This window comes from Cherax quadricarinatus, chromosome 97, assembly GCF_038502225.1.
Source record: "Cherax quadricarinatus isolate ZL_2023a chromosome 97, ASM3850222v1, whole genome shotgun sequence".
NCBI classification, from domain to species: Eukaryota; Metazoa; Arthropoda; class Malacostraca; order Decapoda; family Parastacidae; genus Cherax; species Cherax quadricarinatus.
This window is the reverse complement of record NC_091388.1, coordinates 4,284,056-4,303,754: the sequence shown is the minus strand read 5'-3', so window position 1 is coordinate 4,303,754 and position 19,699 is coordinate 4,284,056. Positions and strand designations below refer to the sequence as shown.

At 43.4% G+C, this 19,699-nt stretch overlaps 1 protein-coding gene across 1 annotated transcript in view; it reads right to left on the bottom strand.

Moving 5' to 3' along the window:
* The window catches only part of LOC128705027 (uncharacterized), a 56,981-nt gene that overhangs the window by 17,647 nt on the left and 19,635 nt on the right, over window positions 1-19,699 (bottom strand). The window contains exons 2-5 of the mRNA XM_053800275.2: window positions 3,967-6,268; window positions 3,127-3,379; window positions 1,345-1,447; window positions 521-620 (exon numbers count right to left, since the gene is read on the bottom strand). Of these exons, the coding sequence (XP_053656250.2) occupies window positions 521-620; window positions 1,345-1,447; window positions 3,127-3,379; window positions 3,967-6,268 (2,758 nt within the window). The remainder of the gene's footprint in view (window positions 1-520; window positions 621-1,344; window positions 1,448-3,126; window positions 3,380-3,966; window positions 6,269-19,699) is intronic.

The following is a 19,699-nucleotide window of genomic DNA, read 5'->3' as shown; positions in this document are numbered from 1 at the left end:
ACCAGGCCAGCACTGGGCCAGCATGGTTGACCAGTCCAGCACTGGGCCAGCATGGTTAACCAGGCCAACACTGGGCCAGCATGGTTGACTAGTCCAGCACTGGGCCAGCATGGTTAACCAGGCCAGCACTGGGCCAGCATGGTTGACCAGACGACCATCAAGCCAGCATGGTTAACCAGGCCAGCACTGGGCCAGCATGGTTGACCAGTCCAGCACCAAGCCAGCATGGTTGACCAGGCCAGCACCAAGCGAGCATGGTTGACCAGGCCAGCACCGGGCCAACCTGGCCCATGGCCAGGCTCCAGGTGGCGAAAAAAATCTCAGAACTCATAGGTATGTCAAAGGTAATGATAAGGAACAGTGTAAGAGTGGTCCATACTGGACCACTCTTACATCACAATTGATATTGGTCCACTTGTGATCAGTGGTCCAGAATGGACCAGAAATATGGCCCTAGGTGCCCTCTAGTAAGTGGCCACAGATCACAGGGGCTCCAGACCTAAACTGATCTAATTCTCACCTGTTCTGTGGGTTGCAGCCTTGATGTAGGTCTGATATCTCACTGATATCTCTTCAGTAAAGCCGCATCTGTAGTCTGTCATTACTGTAGCGAGGTCGTCCTGTGGGAGAGAAGAGTACTGTATCAACTGTATTAATCAAGAAACATGTTAAATGATAAAAAGGCATACAACCACTGTACTTTCCACCTCCAGTACTGTAACATCCTCACTCATTCAGAGTACAGGTACTGTGCTGTACTTCCCACCTCCAGTTCTGTAACATCCACTCATCATTCAGAGTACAGGTACTGTGCTGTACTTCCCACCTCCAGTTCTGTAACATCCACTCATCATTCAGAGTACAGGTACTGTACTGTACTTTCCACCTCCAGTACTGTTACATCCTCACTCATCATTCAGAGTACAGGTACTGTGCTGTACTTCCCACCTCCAGTACTGTAACATCCTCACTCATCCTTCAGAGTACAGGTACTGTACTTCCCACCTCCAGAACTGTAACATTCTCACTCATCCTTCAGAGTACAGGTACTGTACTTCCCACCTCCAGAACAATAACATCCTCACTCATCCTTCAGAGTACAGGTACTGTACTTCCCACCTCCAGAACTGTAACATTCTCACTCATCCTTCAGAGTACAGGTACTGTACTTCCCACCTCCAGAACTGTAACATTCTCACTCATCCTTCAGAGTACAGGTACTGTACTTCCCACCTCCAGAACTGTAACATCCTCACTCATCCTTCAGAGTACAGGTACTTTACTTCCCACCTCCAGAACTGTAACATTCTCACTCATCCTTTAGAGTACAGGTTGAGCACTTACATATGTAAGAGGTGGTGGTACATTCTGTATGTACTTGCTACCATCACTGGCTGGTACTCTAGGTACTTGTCTGAGTACAGTGTTGATGTCAGCTGCTGAGTACCTGTAATAAGGCAGATGTTATGGATAATAGCTAGTTATTCTTGGATAATCACAATGGCTGAACACAAGTAATACCTGGATAATAGTAATGGTTGAATAATAGCTAGTTTTTCCTGGATATAAATCCTTGGATAATAGCTAGTAATGCCTGGATAACACTTATTAAACCCTGGATAATTCTTATTAACCCCTGGGTAACCCTTATTAACCATAGGATAATACTTAACTTCTGGGTATACTTATTAACCCTGGATAATATTTATTAACCCCTGGATAACACTTATTAACATTGCATAACCCTGGATAATACCTAGTAATGCTTAGATATTAGCTAATAACCCTGGATAATACCTAGTAATGCTTAGATATTAGCTAATAACCCTGGATAATACCTAGTAATGCTTAGATATTAGGTAATAACCCTGGATAATACCTAGTAATGCTTAGATATTAGGTAATAACCCCTGGATAATACCTAGTAATGCTTAGATATTAGCTAATAACCCTGGATAATACCTAGTAATGCGTAGATATTAGCTAATAACCATGGATAACACCTAGTAATGCTTAGATATTAGCTAATAAGCCTGGATAATACCTAGTAATGCTTAGATATTAGCTAATAACCCTGGATAATACCTAGTAATGCTTAGATATTAGCTAATAACCCTGGATAATACCTAGCAATGCTTAGATATTAGCTAATAACCCTGGATAATACCTAGTAATGCTTAGATATTAGCTAATAAGCCTGGATAATACCTAGTAATGCTTAGATATTAGGTAATAACCCTGGATACCTGGTAATGCTTAGATATTAGGTAATAACCCTGGATACCTAGTAATGCTTAGATATTAGGTAATAACCCCTGGATAATACCTAGTAATGCTTAGATATTAGGCAATAACCCTGGATAATACCTAGTAATGCTTAGATATTAGGCAATAACCCTGGATAATACCTAGTAATGCTTAGATATTCGGTAATAACCCTGGATAATACCTAGTGATGCTTAGATATTATCTGGAGTTTATCTGGAGAGAGTTCCGGGGGTCAACGCCCCCGCGGCCCGGTCTGTGACCAGGCCTCCTTAGGTCAGTGTCCCAGGATGCGACCCACACCAGTCGACTAACACCCAGGTACCCATTTTACTGATGGGGAACATAGACAACAGGTGGAAAGAAACACGTCCAATGTTTCTACTCTGGCTGGGAATCGAACCCAGGCCCTCACCGTGTGAAGCGAGAGCGTTAACCACCAGGCCACCAGAGCCCCTTGGGTAATAACCCCTGGATAATACCTAGTAATGCTTAGATATTAGCTAATAACCCCTGGATAATACCTAGTAATGCTTAGATATTAGCTAATAACCCCTGGATAATACCTAGTAATGCTTAGATATTAGCTAATAACCCTGGATAATACCTAGTAATACTTAGATATTAGCTAATAACCCTGGATAATACCTAGTAATGCTTAGATATTAGGTAATAACCCTGGATAATACCTAGTAATGCTTAGATATTAGGTAATAACCCCTGGATAATACCTAGTAATGCTTAGATATTAGCTAATAACCCCTGGATAACACACATTAACCCCTGGATAACACACATTGACCCCTGGATAACACACATTAACCCCTGGATAGCACACATTAACCCCTGGATAACACTCACCCTTCACTTTTAGCCACTAGACACTTAAACTGGTCATTATTGATGGTGTGGGATAAGGATTGCAGGAACATCCTGAACAGTTCCTCTCTTGCCTTCTCTCCCGGAAGTTTGACATGGATATTATAGGTGAATATTCTTCTTAGTTGGTCCTCTAACATCCAGGGCTGGTTAGTGGTTCCCAGGACCATTATCCCTTCGTTGATGGAGTTAGCGTCGATGCGAGATGGATAAGGCGGATGTAGCGTGGTTGTCCCTGTGGATAATTGGATAAATTAAGACGGTCGTGGTCACTGTTAATAATGGTGCTTGGATAATAGTGGTGCTTGGATAATAGTGGTGCCTGGATAATAGTGGTGCTTGGATAAGAGTAATGCTTGGATAAGAGCAAGTAATGCTTGGATAATGGGTAAATTATACAGTTTTATTGTTATTCAAGACTGGATAATACATGGATAAGGCTGTATAGAGGAACTTTATAGAACTGACTTTATACAGTGGAACTTTATAAGAAAACTGACTTATACAGTGGAACTTTATAAGAAAACTGACTTATACAGTGGAACTTTATAAGAAAACTGACTTATACAGTGGAACTTTATAAGAAAACTGACTTATACAGTGGAACTTTATAAGAAAACTGACTTATACAGTGGAACTTTATAAGAAAACTGACTTATACAGTGGAACTTTATAAGAAAACTGACTTATACAGTGGAACTTTATAAGAAAACTGACTTTATACAGTGGAACTTTATAAAACTGACTTTATACAGTGGAACTTGATAAGAAAAGTGAGTGTAAAGAGAGGAACTTATAAAGAGAAGTGTGTGATAATCTCACCTCTGATTTGGGCAAGTAATTCAGCCTTTGCTCTGATCGCCGTCTCGCTGGTCCGGTCGTAACTAAGTGCATGAACCTCGTCGAAGAGAATAACTGCTGGACCATGCAGCCTAGCATGATCAAACATGTACCTCACAATCCTCGGGGTATCATGTGGCGGCTGGGTAGCGAGATATGCTGATGATATACCTATTGATATGGCATCGTTGGCCTCTTTAGCTAGTGCCCTTGCTAGACAGGTCTTTCCAGACCCTGATGGGCCAAATAGGAGTACACCTTTGCAAGTACCTTGTGTCCCCTCGAATACTTCGGGGAAGGATTCACTCACAAAAAGGTTTTTTAAGGCCTCCTTGGCTGTGTCTAGGCCTATCATGCACTGCCATCCGAAGGTTGGCTTTTCTATGATAAATGGCAGTGGGCCTACGGCATATTGTGGGCCAGGTCTGGTTTTCTGCTGACTTTCCTGCAAATCATTGTCCAGATCTGATAGATTGGCTGTTACATTGTGAGCATCTGAGTGGTTGTCAGTATCTGAGTCCCGCATGGATTCAGTAGCACTAGCTAAGTCACTCATGGAGGCACAGCTAGCTGACTCCAAGACTGGAGTAGACTCACTACCTGTAGGGCTTAACCTACCCAACTTATCCAGCAAAACTGGAGATGGGGTCTTCTTTCTGACGCTCTCAGTGTCTGATTTCCCATCAGCAACGTCAGCCCCGGGAACTGGGACTACTCCAAGAGTCGACTTTGGCGCCTCTTGCTTGCTCAAAGGGGATACCACTCTTGTAGGCCTGGCATCTTCTTCCCTTGCTTCAATAATTTCATTTTCTTCATCTTCGCTTTCAACTTCCTCTTTACTGTCTTTTGCAGCCTCTTTCGTGGCTGGAGCTGGAGCTTGACTAGGAAGCTTCGCATCGGCTTTCTGAGGGGTGATGTGCATCTTTTCAAGAGCTGATGTTGCAGCTAAGACGTCAGCATCAGCCTGACGTTCACTTGTAGGTAAAGTTCTCGTAGAACTGTTGAGAGACTGGTCCACTTGACGTTCCAGTGTAGGTAGCGTTCTTGTAGAGGCGTTTAGAGATTGGTCCACTTGACGTTCCAGTGTAGGTAGCGTTCTTGTAGAGCCGTTTAGAGACTGGTCCACTTGACGTTCCCCTGTAGGTAGCGTTCTTGTAGAGCCGTTTAGAGATTGGTCCACTTGACGTTCCCCTGTAGGTAGCGTTCTTGTGGAACTATTGAGAGAGTCATTACCAACAAGGGTGACACTTGAGGTGTCAGAACTGTTCAATTTAGTCAGTGACTGTCCACCACAGGAGGAAAGACTGTTGACAACAGGAGCCAGTATGCTGGCTCCTGTTGCAATGCCAGCTAGAGCCATGGGCATGCCAGCCAGTGGGTCGACGCTTCTGACAGTGCCCCCGCTTATGCTAGGGGCCATGTTGGTATGGTGCATTGGTGTGGGTATGTGGGGCATCTGGGTGTGACAAGAGGGCGAGGGCATCATGTCGCCTGGGGTATAGCCATGTGTGAAGCCTATTGTAGGAGGATGCCCAGAGAGCATGGCATTACCAGGGTGCTGAGTGTGCCCTGGTATGGCCCCATGCCCTGGGTGGGACCCAAGTATCCCAGGGGCCATGAGGCCTCCCACAGCTACCCCTGCCGCTGCTGTAGCCACAGTACCCATGCCCACTCTCTCATCAATATCATCCTCATCCTCCTCGTCTTCCTCATCCGACAACAACTCATCATCCTCATCATACTCATGGATAGTTGCCCCGCTATTACCTCCAGTGAACCCATCCATCAGGGCACTCATGCCCCCTGCAAATGCCCCTGCTAGAGACCCTGCCATCTCAGGATTCATGGCAGGGAGAAATGAGGGCATATTTGACAGGAAACTACCAGCTCCCCCATCCATGGGGGCCCCCATACCTGCCATCCCAGGGTTCATGGGGCCACTAAGCCCCCCTGCCAGATCTGGAACCCCACCAGGGAGGGCAGCAGGGTTCATATTCAACAAACCCTGCAATATACTCATGGTCTGCATGGTAGGCAGGGAACTCATGTCCCCACTACCCATGGCCCCGCCCCCATCACCCCCACCGAAGGGGTTGGCCATGGTATGAATGTTGTGCTCATGGCCACCATAGTCATAATCATCATCTTCATCGTCATCTTCATCATCGTAATCATCATCTTCGTCTTCATCATCAACATCATCGTAGCTACCCTGAGGTAAACTCTGTTGCATGTTGGCCAAAAGAGCTTCGAAAAGTTCCAGATCCATGTTGTTGGCTTGTTCCTGCAACATTGCAAAGTTCTGTTAGTTGACGGTATATACTGCAACTGTATAAGATAACTCTATATAGTGGAACTGTACAAGGCAACTGTATATAGTGGAACTGTATAAGACAACTGTATATAGTGGAACTGTATAAGATAACTGTATATAGTGGAACTGTATAAGACAACTGTATATAGTGGAACTGTATAAGACAACTGTATATAGTGGAACTGTATAAGATAACTCTATATAGTGGAACTGTATAAGACAACTGTATATAGTGGAACTGTATAAGACAACTGTATATAGTGGAACTGTATAAGACAACTGTATATAGTGGAACTGTATAAGATAACTGTATATAGTGGAACTGTATAAGACAACTGTATATAGTGGAACTGTATAAGACAACTGTATATAGTGGAACTGTATAAGACAACTGTATATAGTGGAACTGTATAAGACAACTGTATATACTTCAACTGTATAAGATAACTCTATATAGTGGAACTGTATAAGACAACTGTATATACTGCAACTGTATAAGATAACTCTATATAGTGGAACTGTATAAGACAACTGTATATAGTGGAACTGTATAAGACAACTGTATATAGTGGAACTGTATAAGACAACTGTATATAGTGGAACTGTATAAGACAACTGTATATAGTGGAACTGTATAAGACAACTGTATATAGTGAAACTGTATAAGATAACTGTATATAGTGGAACTGTATAAGACAACTGTATATAGTGGAACTGTATAAGATAACTCTATATAGTGGAACTGTATAAGACAACTGTATATAGTGAAACTGTATAAGATAACTGTATATAGTGGAACTGTATAAGACAACTGTATATAGTGGAACTGTATAAGATAACTCTATATAGTGGAACTGTATATAGTGGAACTGTATAAGATAACTGTATATAGTGGAACTGTATAAGACAACTGTATATAGTGGAACTGTACAAGACAACTGTATATAGTGGAACTGTATAAGATAACTGTATATAGTGGAACTGTATAAGACAACTGTATATAGTGGAACTGTATAAGATAACTATATAGTGGAACTTTATAAGATAACTCTATATAGTGGAACTGTATAAGATAACTGTATATAGTGGAACTTTATAAGATAACTCTATATAGTGGAACTTTATAAGATAACTCTATATAGTGGAACTGTATAAGATAACTGTATATAGTGGAACTTTATAAGATAACTGTATATAGTGGAACTTTATAAGATAACTCTATATAGTGGAACTGTATAAGACAACTGTATATAGTGGAACTTTATAAGATAACTCTATATAGTGGAACTGTATAAGATAACTGTATATAGTGGAACTTTATAAGATAACTATATAGTGGAACTTTATAAGACAACTGTATATAGTGGAACTTTATAAGACAACTGTATATAGTGGAACTTTATAAGATAACTCTATATAGTGGAACTGTATAAGATAACTGTATATAGTGGAACTTTATAAGATAACTCTATATAGTGGAACTTTATAAGATAACTCTATATAGTGGAACTGTATAAGACAACTGTATATAGTGGAACTTTATAAGATAACTCTATATAGTGGAACTTTATAAGACAACTGTATATAGTGGAACTTTATAAGATAACTCTATATAGTGGAACTGTATAAGATAACTGTATATAGCGGAACTGTATAAGACAACTGTATATAGTGGAACTGTATAAGACAACTGTATATAGTGGAACTGTATAAGATAACTCTATATAGTGGAACTGTATAAGATAACTGCATATAGTGGAACTTTATAAGACAACTCTATATAGTGGAACTGTATAAGACAACTGTATATAGTGGAACTGTATAAGACAACTGTATATAGTGGAACTGTATAAGACAACTGTATATAGTGGAACTTTATAAGATGACTCTATATAGCGGAACTGTATAAGACAACTGTATATAGTGGAACTTTATAAGACAACTGTATATAGTGGAACTTTATAAGACAACTGTATATAGTGGAACTGTATAAGACAACTGTATATAGTGGAACTATATAAGACAACACAGTACCACATACCAGTACTCAACATGGTACCACATACCAGTACTCAACATGGTACCACATACCAGTACTCAACACGGTACCACATACCAGTACTCAACATGGTACCACATACCAGTACTCAACATGGTGCCACATACCAGTACTCAACATGGTACCACATATCAGTACTCATGGTACCACATACCAATACTCAACATGGTACCGCATACCAGTACTCAACACAGTACCACATACCAGTACTCAACATGGTACCACATACCAGTACTCAACATGGTACCACATACCAGTACTCAACATTCTACTACATACCAGTACTCAACATGGTACCACATACCAGCATTCAACATGGTACCACATACCAGTACTCAACATGGTACCACATACCAGTACTCAACATGGTGCCACATACCAGTACTCAACACAGTACCATATACCAGTACTCAACACAGTATCATATACCAGTACTCAACAGAGTACCACATACCAGTACTCAACATAGTATCACATTCTAGTACTCAACGCAATACCACATACCAGTACTCAACACAGTACCACATACCAGTACTCAACATAGTACCACTTACCAGTACTCAACACAGTAGCACATACCAGTACTCAACATGGTACCACATACCAGTACTCAACACAGTACCACATACCAGTACTCAACACAGTATCACATACCAGTACTCAACACAGTACCACATGCCAATACTCATAGTACCACATACCAGTACTCAACACAGTACAGTATACCAGTACTCAACATAGTACCACATGCCAGTACTCAACATAGTACCACATACCAGTACTCAACACAGTGCCACATACCAGTACTCAACACAGTACCACATACCAGCATTCAACATGGTACCACATACCAGTACTCAACATGGTACCACATACCAGTACTCAACACAGTACCACATACCAGTACTCAACACAGTACCACATACCAGTACTCAACACAGTATCACATACCAGTACTCAACACAGTACCACATGCCAATACTCATAGTACCACATACCAGTACTCAACACAGTACAGTATACCAGTACTCAACATAGTACCACATGCCAGTACTCAACATAGTACCACATACCAGTACTCAACACAGTGCCACATACCAGTACTCAACACAGTACCACATACCAGCATTCAACATGGTACCACATACCAGTACTCAACACAGTACCACATACCAGCACTCAATAAAGTACCACATACCAGTACTCAACACAGTACCACATACCAGTACTCAACACAGTACCACATACCAGCACTCAACATGGTACCACATATCAGTACTCAACATGGTACCACATATCAGTACTCAACATGGTACCATATACCAGTACTCAACACAGTACCACATACCAGTACTCAACACGGTACCACATACCAGTACTAAACATGGTACCACATACCAGTACTCAACACAGTACGACATACCAGTAAACACAGTACCACATACCAGTACTCAACACAGTACCACATACCAGTACTCAACATGGTACCTCATACCAGTACTCAACACAATACCACATGCCAGTGCTCAACACAGTACCACATACCAGTACTCAACATGGTACCTCATACCAGTACTCAACACATTACCACATACCAGTACTCAACATAGTACCACATACCAGTACTCAACACAGTACCACATACCAGTACTGAACACAATACCACATGCCAGTACTGAACACAGTACCACATATCAGTGCTGAACACAGTACCACATACCAGTACTGAACACAGTACCACATGCCAGTACTCAACACAGTACCACATACCAGTACTCAACACAGTACCACATTCCAGTACTCAACACAGTACCACATACCAGTACTCAACACAGTACCACATACCAGTACTCAACACAGTACCACATACCAGTACTCAACACAGTACCACATACCAGTACTCAACACAGTACCACATACCAGTACTCAACACAGTACCACATACCAGTACTCAACACAGTACCACATACCAGTACTCAACACAGTACCACATACCAGTACTCAACACAGTACCATATACCAGTACTCAACACAGTACCACATACCACTCATACACTAATATACATAATGTATAGTGTATCAGTATTTTAGTTACCCCTCTATCCTGTCTATCCTTCAACTGTCTTTCAACAGCAGTAACAGCAACAGTAGTAGCAGCAACAATGACAACAGTAGTAACAGAAACAGCAACATCAGTAAGAGTAGCAACAGTAGTAACAGTAACAGTAGTAACAGCAACAGTAACAGCAACGACCGAAGCAACGACATAAACAACAGTAACAGCAAGAACAACAGACGCAGCAGCAACAGTGGTGGGTAGGGTGAGTCACTGGTGCCCCCGTTGATCATTATAACAGTGCCACTGTTGGTGTTACTGTTGGTGTTACTGTTAACGCCAACAGATGGCGTTGTTGTGTTGATATCTGGTGGACCTCTGTTCGGATCCTTGCAACACAAGCCTGGCTTTGGTTTAGGTTATACTGACGGGTCTAGGAACTGTGAATCGACCCCTGTAACTATGCAGTGGTACGTACAGACACACAAAACACAAAACACAAAACACAAAACACAAAACACACACACACACACACACACACACACACACACACACACACACACACACACACACACACACACACACACAGGGGCCAGGAGCTCGGACTCGACCCCCGCAACCTCAACTAGGTGAGTACACACACGATGTTCCAGAGATGGGACACAGAAACAAGGAGTCACACTTGGAAGTTGATGACTCAGATGAGTCACAGGGATGTTAGGAAGTATTTCTTCAGCCATAGAGTCGTCAGGAAGTGGAACAGTCTGGCAAGTGACGTAGTGGAGGCAGGAACAATACATACGTGTTCACCTTGAACAGCTCGGACATTGAGGACATCACATATGAGAGGCCCCTTGGAGCTAGTGATCACGTTGTTCTGAGCTTTGAATACATAGTAGAGTTTCAAGTGGAGAGGGTAACAGGAGCTGAATGGGAAAAGCCAGACTATAAAAGGGGGACTACACAGGTATGAGGAACTTCCTGCAGGAGGTTCAGTGGGACAGAGAACTGGTAGGAAAGTCAGTAAACGAGGTGATGGAATACGTAACAACAAAATGCAGGGAGGCAGAGGAACGGTTTGTTCCCAAGGGCAACAGAAATAATGGGAAGACCAGAACGAGCCCCTGGTTTACCCGAAAGTGTAGAAAGGCAAAAACTAAGTGCACTAGAGAATGGAAAAAGTGCAGAAGGCAAAGAGCCCAGGAAAATAAGGAGATTAGTCGAAGAGCCAGGAACGAGTATGCACAGATTAGGAGGGAGGCCCAGCGACAGTATGAAAACAACACAGCATCGAAAGTTAAGTCTGACCCGAAACTGCTGTATAGCCACATCAAAAGGAAGACAATAGTCAAACACCAGGTGATCAGGCTGAGGAAAGAAGATGGGGAACTCACAAGAAACGATCAAGAGGTATGTGAGGAGCTCAACATGAGATTTAAGGAAGTATTTACAGTGGAGACAGGAATATACCAACAAGTGTTGGATGACATTCACACAACTGAGGAGGAGGTGAAAAAGCTGCTAAGTGACCTTGAAACCTCAAAGGCGGTGGGACCGGACATCTCTCCGTGGGTCCTTAGAGAGGGAGCAGAGATGCTGTGTATGCCACTGACCACAATTTTCAACACATCCCTTGAAACTGGACAACTACCTGAGATATGGAAGGGGGCAAATGTAGTCCCCATTTTTAAGAAAGGAGACAGAAACGAGGCACTAAACTATAGACCAGTGTCTCTGACGTGTATAGTGTGCAAAGTCACGGAGAAGATTATCAGGAGGAGAGTGGTGGAGCACCTGGAACGGAACAAGAGTATAAATGACAACCAGCATGGCTTCATGGGAGGCAAATCCTGTGTCACAAACCTTCTAGAGTTTTATGACAAGATAACAGAAGTAAGACACGAGAGAGAGGGGTGGGTAGATTGCATTGTTTTTGGACTGCAAGAAGGCCTTCGATACAGTTCATCACAAGAGATTAGTACAGAAGCTGGAGGATCAGTCACCTATAACAGGAAGGGCACTGCAATGGATCAGAGAATACCTGACAGGGAGGCAACAACGAGTCATGGCACGTGACGAGGTATCACAGTGGGCACCTGTGACGAGCGGGGTCCCACAGGGGTCAGTCCTAGGACCAGTGCTATTTTTGGTATATGTGAATGACATGACGGAAGGGATAGACTCAGAAGTGTCCTTATTCGCAGATGATGTGAAATTAATGAGGAGAATTAAATCAGATGAGGATCAGGCAGGACTTCAAAGAGACCTGGACAGGCTGGATGCGTGGTGCAGCAACTGGATCCTCGAATTTAACCCCGCCAAATGCAAAGTCATGAAGATCGGGGAAGGGCAAAGAAGACCGCAGACAGATTATAGTCTAGGTGGCCAAAGACTGCAAACCTCACTCAAGGAGAAAGATCTTGGGGTGAGTATAACACCGAACATGTCTCCGGAGGCACACATCAACCAGATAACTGCTGCAGCATATGGGCGCCTGGCAAACCTGAGAATAGTGTTCCGATACCTTAGTAAGGAATCGTTCAAGACACTGTACACCGTGTACGTCAGGCCCATACTGGAGTATGCAGCACCAGTTTGGAACCCGCACCTGGTCAAGCACGTCAAGAAATTAGAGAAAGTGCAAAGGTTTGCAACAAGGATAGTTCCAGAGCTAAGGGGTATGTCCTACGAAGAAAGGTTGAGGGAAATTGGCCTGATGACACTGGAGGACAGGAGGGTCAGGGGAGACATGATAACGACATTCAAAATACTGCGTGGAATAGATAAGGTGGACAGAGACAGAATGTTCCAGAGATGGGACACAGAAACAAGGTGTCACAATTGAAAGTTGAAGACTCAGATGAGTCACAGGATGTTAGGAAGTATTTCTTCAGTCATAGAGTTGTCAGGAAGTAGAATAGTCTAGCAAATGATGTAGTGGAAGCAGGAACCATACATTGCTTTAAGACGAGGTATGATAAAGCTCATGGAGCAGGGAGAGGACCTAATAGCGATCAGTGAAGAGGCAGGGCCAGGAGCCGAGTCTCGACCCCTGCAATCACAAATAGGTGAGTACAAATAGGTGAACACACACACACACACACACACACACACACACACACACACACACACACACACACACACACACACACACACACACACACACAAAACAGGCCTAGTCTCTCACCGACATGTGCTTAGTACAAAATGATAACACACACAAAAAAAAAAGGTCGAGTGTCTATCGGCAAGTTCCTTTGACAGTAACTACTACTAATGACGTCATCATCTGTACCCTGATTCGTGAATGGGCGAGTGACGTCATCAGTTACGTCATCAATGACGCAATCGATACAATGTAAACAAAAACACGTGCTTTTGTTTACATACAAACTACTGCCTTCCCCATGTCCACTGCTGCCTTTCCCATGTCCACTACTGCCTTCCCATGTCCACTGCTGCCTTCCCATGTTCCCTACTGCCTTCCCCATGTCTTCTGCTGCCTTCCCCATGTCCACTGCTGCCTTCCCATGTCCACTGCTGCTTCCCCATGTCCACCGCTGCCTTCCCATGTCCCCTGCTGCCTTCCCCATATCTCCTGCTGCCTTCCCCATGTCCACTACTGCCTTCCCCATATCCACTGTTGCCTTCCTATGTCCACTGCTACCTTCCCCATATCCATTGCTGACTTCCCCATGTCCACTACTGCCTTCCCATGTCCACTGCTGCCTTCCCATGCCCACTGCTGCCTTCCCATGTCCACTGTTGCCTTCCCCATATCCACCGCTACCTTCCCCATATCCATTGCTAACTTTCCCATGTCCACTGCTGCCTTCCCCATGTCCACTGCTGCCTTCCCCATATTCATTGCTGACTTCCCCATGTCCACTGCTGCCTTCCCCATGTCCTCTGCTACCTTCCTCATATCCATTGCTGACTTCCCCATGTCCACTGCTGCCTTCCCCATGTCCTCTGCTACCTTCCTCATATCCATTGCTGACTTCCCCATGTCCACTGCTGCCTTCCCCATATCCACTGCTACCTTCCCCATATTCATTGCTGACTTCCCCATGTCCACTGCTGCCTTCCCGTGTCCAATGCTACCTTCCCCATGTCCTCTGCTACCTTCCTCATATCCATTGCTGACTTCCCCATGTCCACTGCTGCCTTTCCATGTCCACTGCTGCCTTCCCCATATCCACTGCTTCCTTCCTATGTCCACTGCTACCTTCCCCATATCCATTGCTGACTTCCCCATGTCCACTGCTGCCTTCCCCATGTCCACTACCTTCCCTATATCCATTGCTACCTTCCCCATGTCCACTACCTTCCCCATATCCATTGCTGACTTCCCCATGTCCACTGCTACCTTCCCCATATCCATTGCTGCCTTCCCCGTGTCCAGCGCTGCCTTCCCCATGTCCACTGCTGTGTTTCCATGTCCACTGTGTGTGTGTGTGTGTGTGTCTCATATCCTTCACATACCTCTCCCCCCTCCTCCTACATCGTGATGCTTATTCATGATTCGTCATGTCTGCGTGCATGTCTGTCTTCTGGGGGGTCAAGGCAGACATGCAGGAGCCATATCAAGCCAGCGCACAAACATTATCAGCCGGTTGCAGAGTCTTGGTCCTCTCATGTTGACGGTGGCAGTGTGGCGCTGATGTTACCTTAGGTCTATGCCTATCTAGGCCTACTGGACCGTGTTAGGCAGGTTCAGCACTACAGTAGGTTTACTGGACCATGCTAGGTAGGTTCAACGCTACAGTAGATCTACTGGACCATGCTAGGTAGGTTCAGCGCTACAGTAGATCTACTGGACCATGCTAGGTAGGTTCAACACTACAGTAGGCCTAATGGAACATGCTAGGTAGGTTCAGCACTACAGAAGGCCTACTGAACCATGCTAGGTAGGTTCGACACTACATTAGGTCTACTGGACCATGCTAGGTAGGTTCAACACTACAGTAGGTCTTCTGGACCATGCTAGGCAGGTAGACTTTAAATCCATTTATCAATCAACCTACATGACCTTCCTGTACGAGATAGGCCTAAGCAACAAGTGTAACTAGGCTTGTCTTCCTTAATAGGCCTACTGAAATATCACGCCATATCGAGACTCCAGGACCATAGGCCTCTTGTTTTCAAGTTCAATAGGCCTATTGGGATCGTAGGCCGTGTAAAGGGAGCACAATAGACAGGAAGGAAGACCTCTGAAGGTCTGTGGTCTTCGTAAGGTCTTTTGAAGTCTTCGTGTTAGTCACTGGCTGTACAAAACCAGTGGTCTTGAACCCATTTATCTTCGTCAATTATTTCTCTATTTGTCGTTCAGTCTGTCGTAGGCTCAACACGCGCGCATCGTCCAAACAATATGGTCAGTTGAACGATGTATTTTGAGAATGTTGTGGCTCTTGACCAAGAGGGCAACACCTGTTGAAATTCCTCTTGTTTTAGCTTATTTTAGCTAGTAAACGGCATCTAGGAGATGCTAGGAGCTTGCTAGTGATACAAGGGGCTATTCTCCATGGCTAGTAGGCGCAAAATAGCCTAGAAAAGGCCTAGAAACTAAGAAAATATGTGATCACAGAACGACAACAATATCCTGTCCGCATTGGAAAGGGTAGTGGAGGCAGCGACCCGCTGCGCGATGCTCACAATAATTCACCGGACAATTCTGATTGTTTCAGGCGCTTACAATCACTCACAATCACCCTGCCGCATGCCACACGCACCCTAAAGAGGCTCGTGCAAAGCAATTGTGCGCAAGTTGGGCGGCTGGCGCCCAGAAAGGGGATATAGTTGCGTGTGTGGCGGTGTGGTAGTGGGAGGCTGGGGTATATAAACAGGGGTCGTGGGGGGGGAGGTAGCAGACTCATACTGCCACATTTAACCCAAATCAACTATTTTCCCCCATTAAAATCAACCTGGTTAACTACCCCAGGGGTGCACTAGGGGTTTGTGCACCCTTGTGCATAGACACAGCGGGGGTATAGTACCCAGGGGCCGCAACAGAAGCTAAAACATGGCAAGCAAATCGTTCCTGGTAGCTAGATATCTACAACCTGTCTTCATACCACAAGTGACTACGCGTCTTTGGGCACCGGTCTTGGGTATCTTTGGGTATCCTGGGTATCCTGGGCACCAGCCACACGGGATTCCTTCACCACAGCCACGCCACAATGCCCACAGAAGGATATATACACCCGAGGGTGTGTATATCACTGTATACCCAATCCTTCATCGCTATTTGCATATTACACTATTATGAGCGACTAACGATGATAATTAGGTGTCTTAATGACCCAAATTAGTGATCTTAATAACCATAATTTTCAATAAGACACATGTACAACACCTGGGTGTCTTTATTGATGAATAAGACACATGTACAACACCTGGGTGTCTTTATTGATGAATAAGACACATGTACAACACCTAGGTGTCTTTATTGATGAATAAGACACATGTACAACACCTAGGTGTCTTTATTGATGAATAAGACACATGTACAACACCTGGGTGTCTTTATTGATGAATAAGACACATGTACAACACCTAGGTGTCTTTATTGATGAATAAGACACATGTACAACACCTGGGTGTCTTTATTGATGAATAAGACACATGTACAACACCTAGGTGTCTTTATTGATGAATAAGACACATGTACAACACCTGGGTGTCTTTATTGATGAATAAGACACATGTACAACACCTAGGTGTCTTTATTGATGAATAAGACACATGTACAACACCTAGGTGTCTTTATTGATGAATAAGACACATGTACAACACCTAGGTGTCTTTATTGATGAATAAGACACATGTACAACACCTAGGTGTCTTTATTGATGAATAAGACACATGTACAACACCTGGGTGTCTTTATTGATGAATAAGACACATGTACAACACCTAGGTGTCTTTATTGATGAATAAGGCACATGTACAACACCTGGGTGTCTTTATTGATGAATAAGACACATGTACAACACCTAGGTGTCTATTGATGAAGACACATGTACAACACCTAGGTGTCTTTATTGATGAATAAGACACATGTACAACACCTGGGTGTCTTTATTGATGAATAAGACACATGTACAACACTTGGGTGTCTTTATTGATGAATAAGACACATGTACAACACCTGGGTGTCTTTATTGATGAATAAGACACATGTACAACACTTAGGTGTCTTTATTGATGAATAAGACATGTACAACACCTGGGTGTCTTTATTGATGAATAAGACACATGTACAACACCTGGGTGTCTTTATTGATGAATAAGACACATGTACAACACCTAGGTGTCTTTATTGATGAATAAGACACATGTATAACACCTGGGTGTCTTTATTGATGAATAAGACACATGTACAACACCTGGGTGTCTTTATTGATGAATAAGACACATGTACAACACCTGGGTGTCTTTATTGATGAATAAGACACATGTACAACACATGGGTGTCTTTATTGATGAATAAGACACATGTACAACACCTGGGTGTCTTTATTGATGAATAAGACACATGTACAACACCTGGGTGTCTTTATTGATGAATAAGACACATGTACAACACCTGGGTGTCTTTATTGATGAATAAGACACATGTACAACATCTGGGTGTCTTTATTGATGAATAAGACACATGTACAACACCTGGGTGTCTTTATTAATGAATAAGGCACATGTACAACACCTAGGTGTCTTTATTGATGAATAAGACACATGTACAACACTTGGGTGTCTTTACTGATGAATAAGACACATGTACAACACTTGGGTGTCTTTACTGATGAATAAGACACATGTACAACACCTAGGTGTCTTTATTGATGAATAAGACACATGTACAACACTTGGGTGTCTTTACTGATGAATAAGACACATGTACAACACCTGGGTGTCTTTATTGATGAATAAGACACATGTACAAAACTTGGGTGTCTTTACTGATGAATAAGACACATGTACAACACTGGGTGTCTTTATTGATGAATAAGACACGTGTACAACACTTGGGTGTCTTTACTGATGAATAAGACACATGTACAACACCTGGGTGTCTTTATTGATAAGACACATGTACAACACCTAGGTGTCTTTATTTATGAATAAGACACATGTACAACACCTAGGTGTCTTTATTGATGAATAAGACACATGCACAACACCTGGGTGTCTTTATTGATGAATAAGACACATGTACAACACTTGGGTGTCTTTACTGATGAATAAGACACATGTTCAACACCTGGGTGTCTTTATTGATGAATAAGACACATGTACAACACTTGGGTGTCTTTACTGATGAATAAGACACATGTACAACACCTGGGTGTCTATTGATGAATAAGACACATGTACAACACCTAGGTGTCTTTATGAATAAGAAACATGTACAACACCTAGGTGTCTTTATTGATGAATAAGACACATATACAACACCAAGGTGTCTTTATTGATGAATAAGACACATGTACAACACCTGGGTGTCTTTATTGATGAATAAGACACATGTGCAACACATGGGTGTCTATTGATGAATAAGACACATGTACAACACCTGGGTGTCTTTATTGATGAATAAGGCACATGTACAACACCTGGGTGTCTTTATTGATGAGTAAGACACATGTACAACACCTGGGTGTCTTTTTTGATGAATAAGACACATGTACAACACCTAGGTGTCTTTATTGATGAATATCATAATCTACACTTGGAAAATCTTGGAAGGAATGGTCCCAAATCTGCACACAGAAATCACTCCCTACGAAAGTAAAAGACTGGGCAGGCGATGCAAAATGCCGCCAATAAAAAGTAGGGGCGCCATTGGTACACTAAGAGAAAACACCATAAGTGTCCGGGGCCCAAAACTGTTCAACAGCCTCCCATCAAGCATTAGGGGAATTGCCAATAAACCCCTGGCTGCCTTCAAGAGAGAGCTGGACAGATACCTAAAGTCAGTGCCGGATCAGCCGGGCTGTGGCTCGTACGTCGGACTGCGTGCGGCCAGCAGTAACAGCCTAGTTGATCAGGCCCTGATCCATCGGGAGGCCTGGTCGTGGACCGGGCCGCGGGGGCGTTGATCCCCGGAATAACCTCCAGGTAACCTCCAGGTAATAAGGCACATGTACAACACCTGGGCGTCTTTATTGATGAATAAGGCACATGTACAACACCTGGGTGTCTTTATTGATGAATAAGACACATGTACATCACCTGGGTGTCTTTATTGATGAATAAGACACATGTACAACACCTGGGCGTCTTT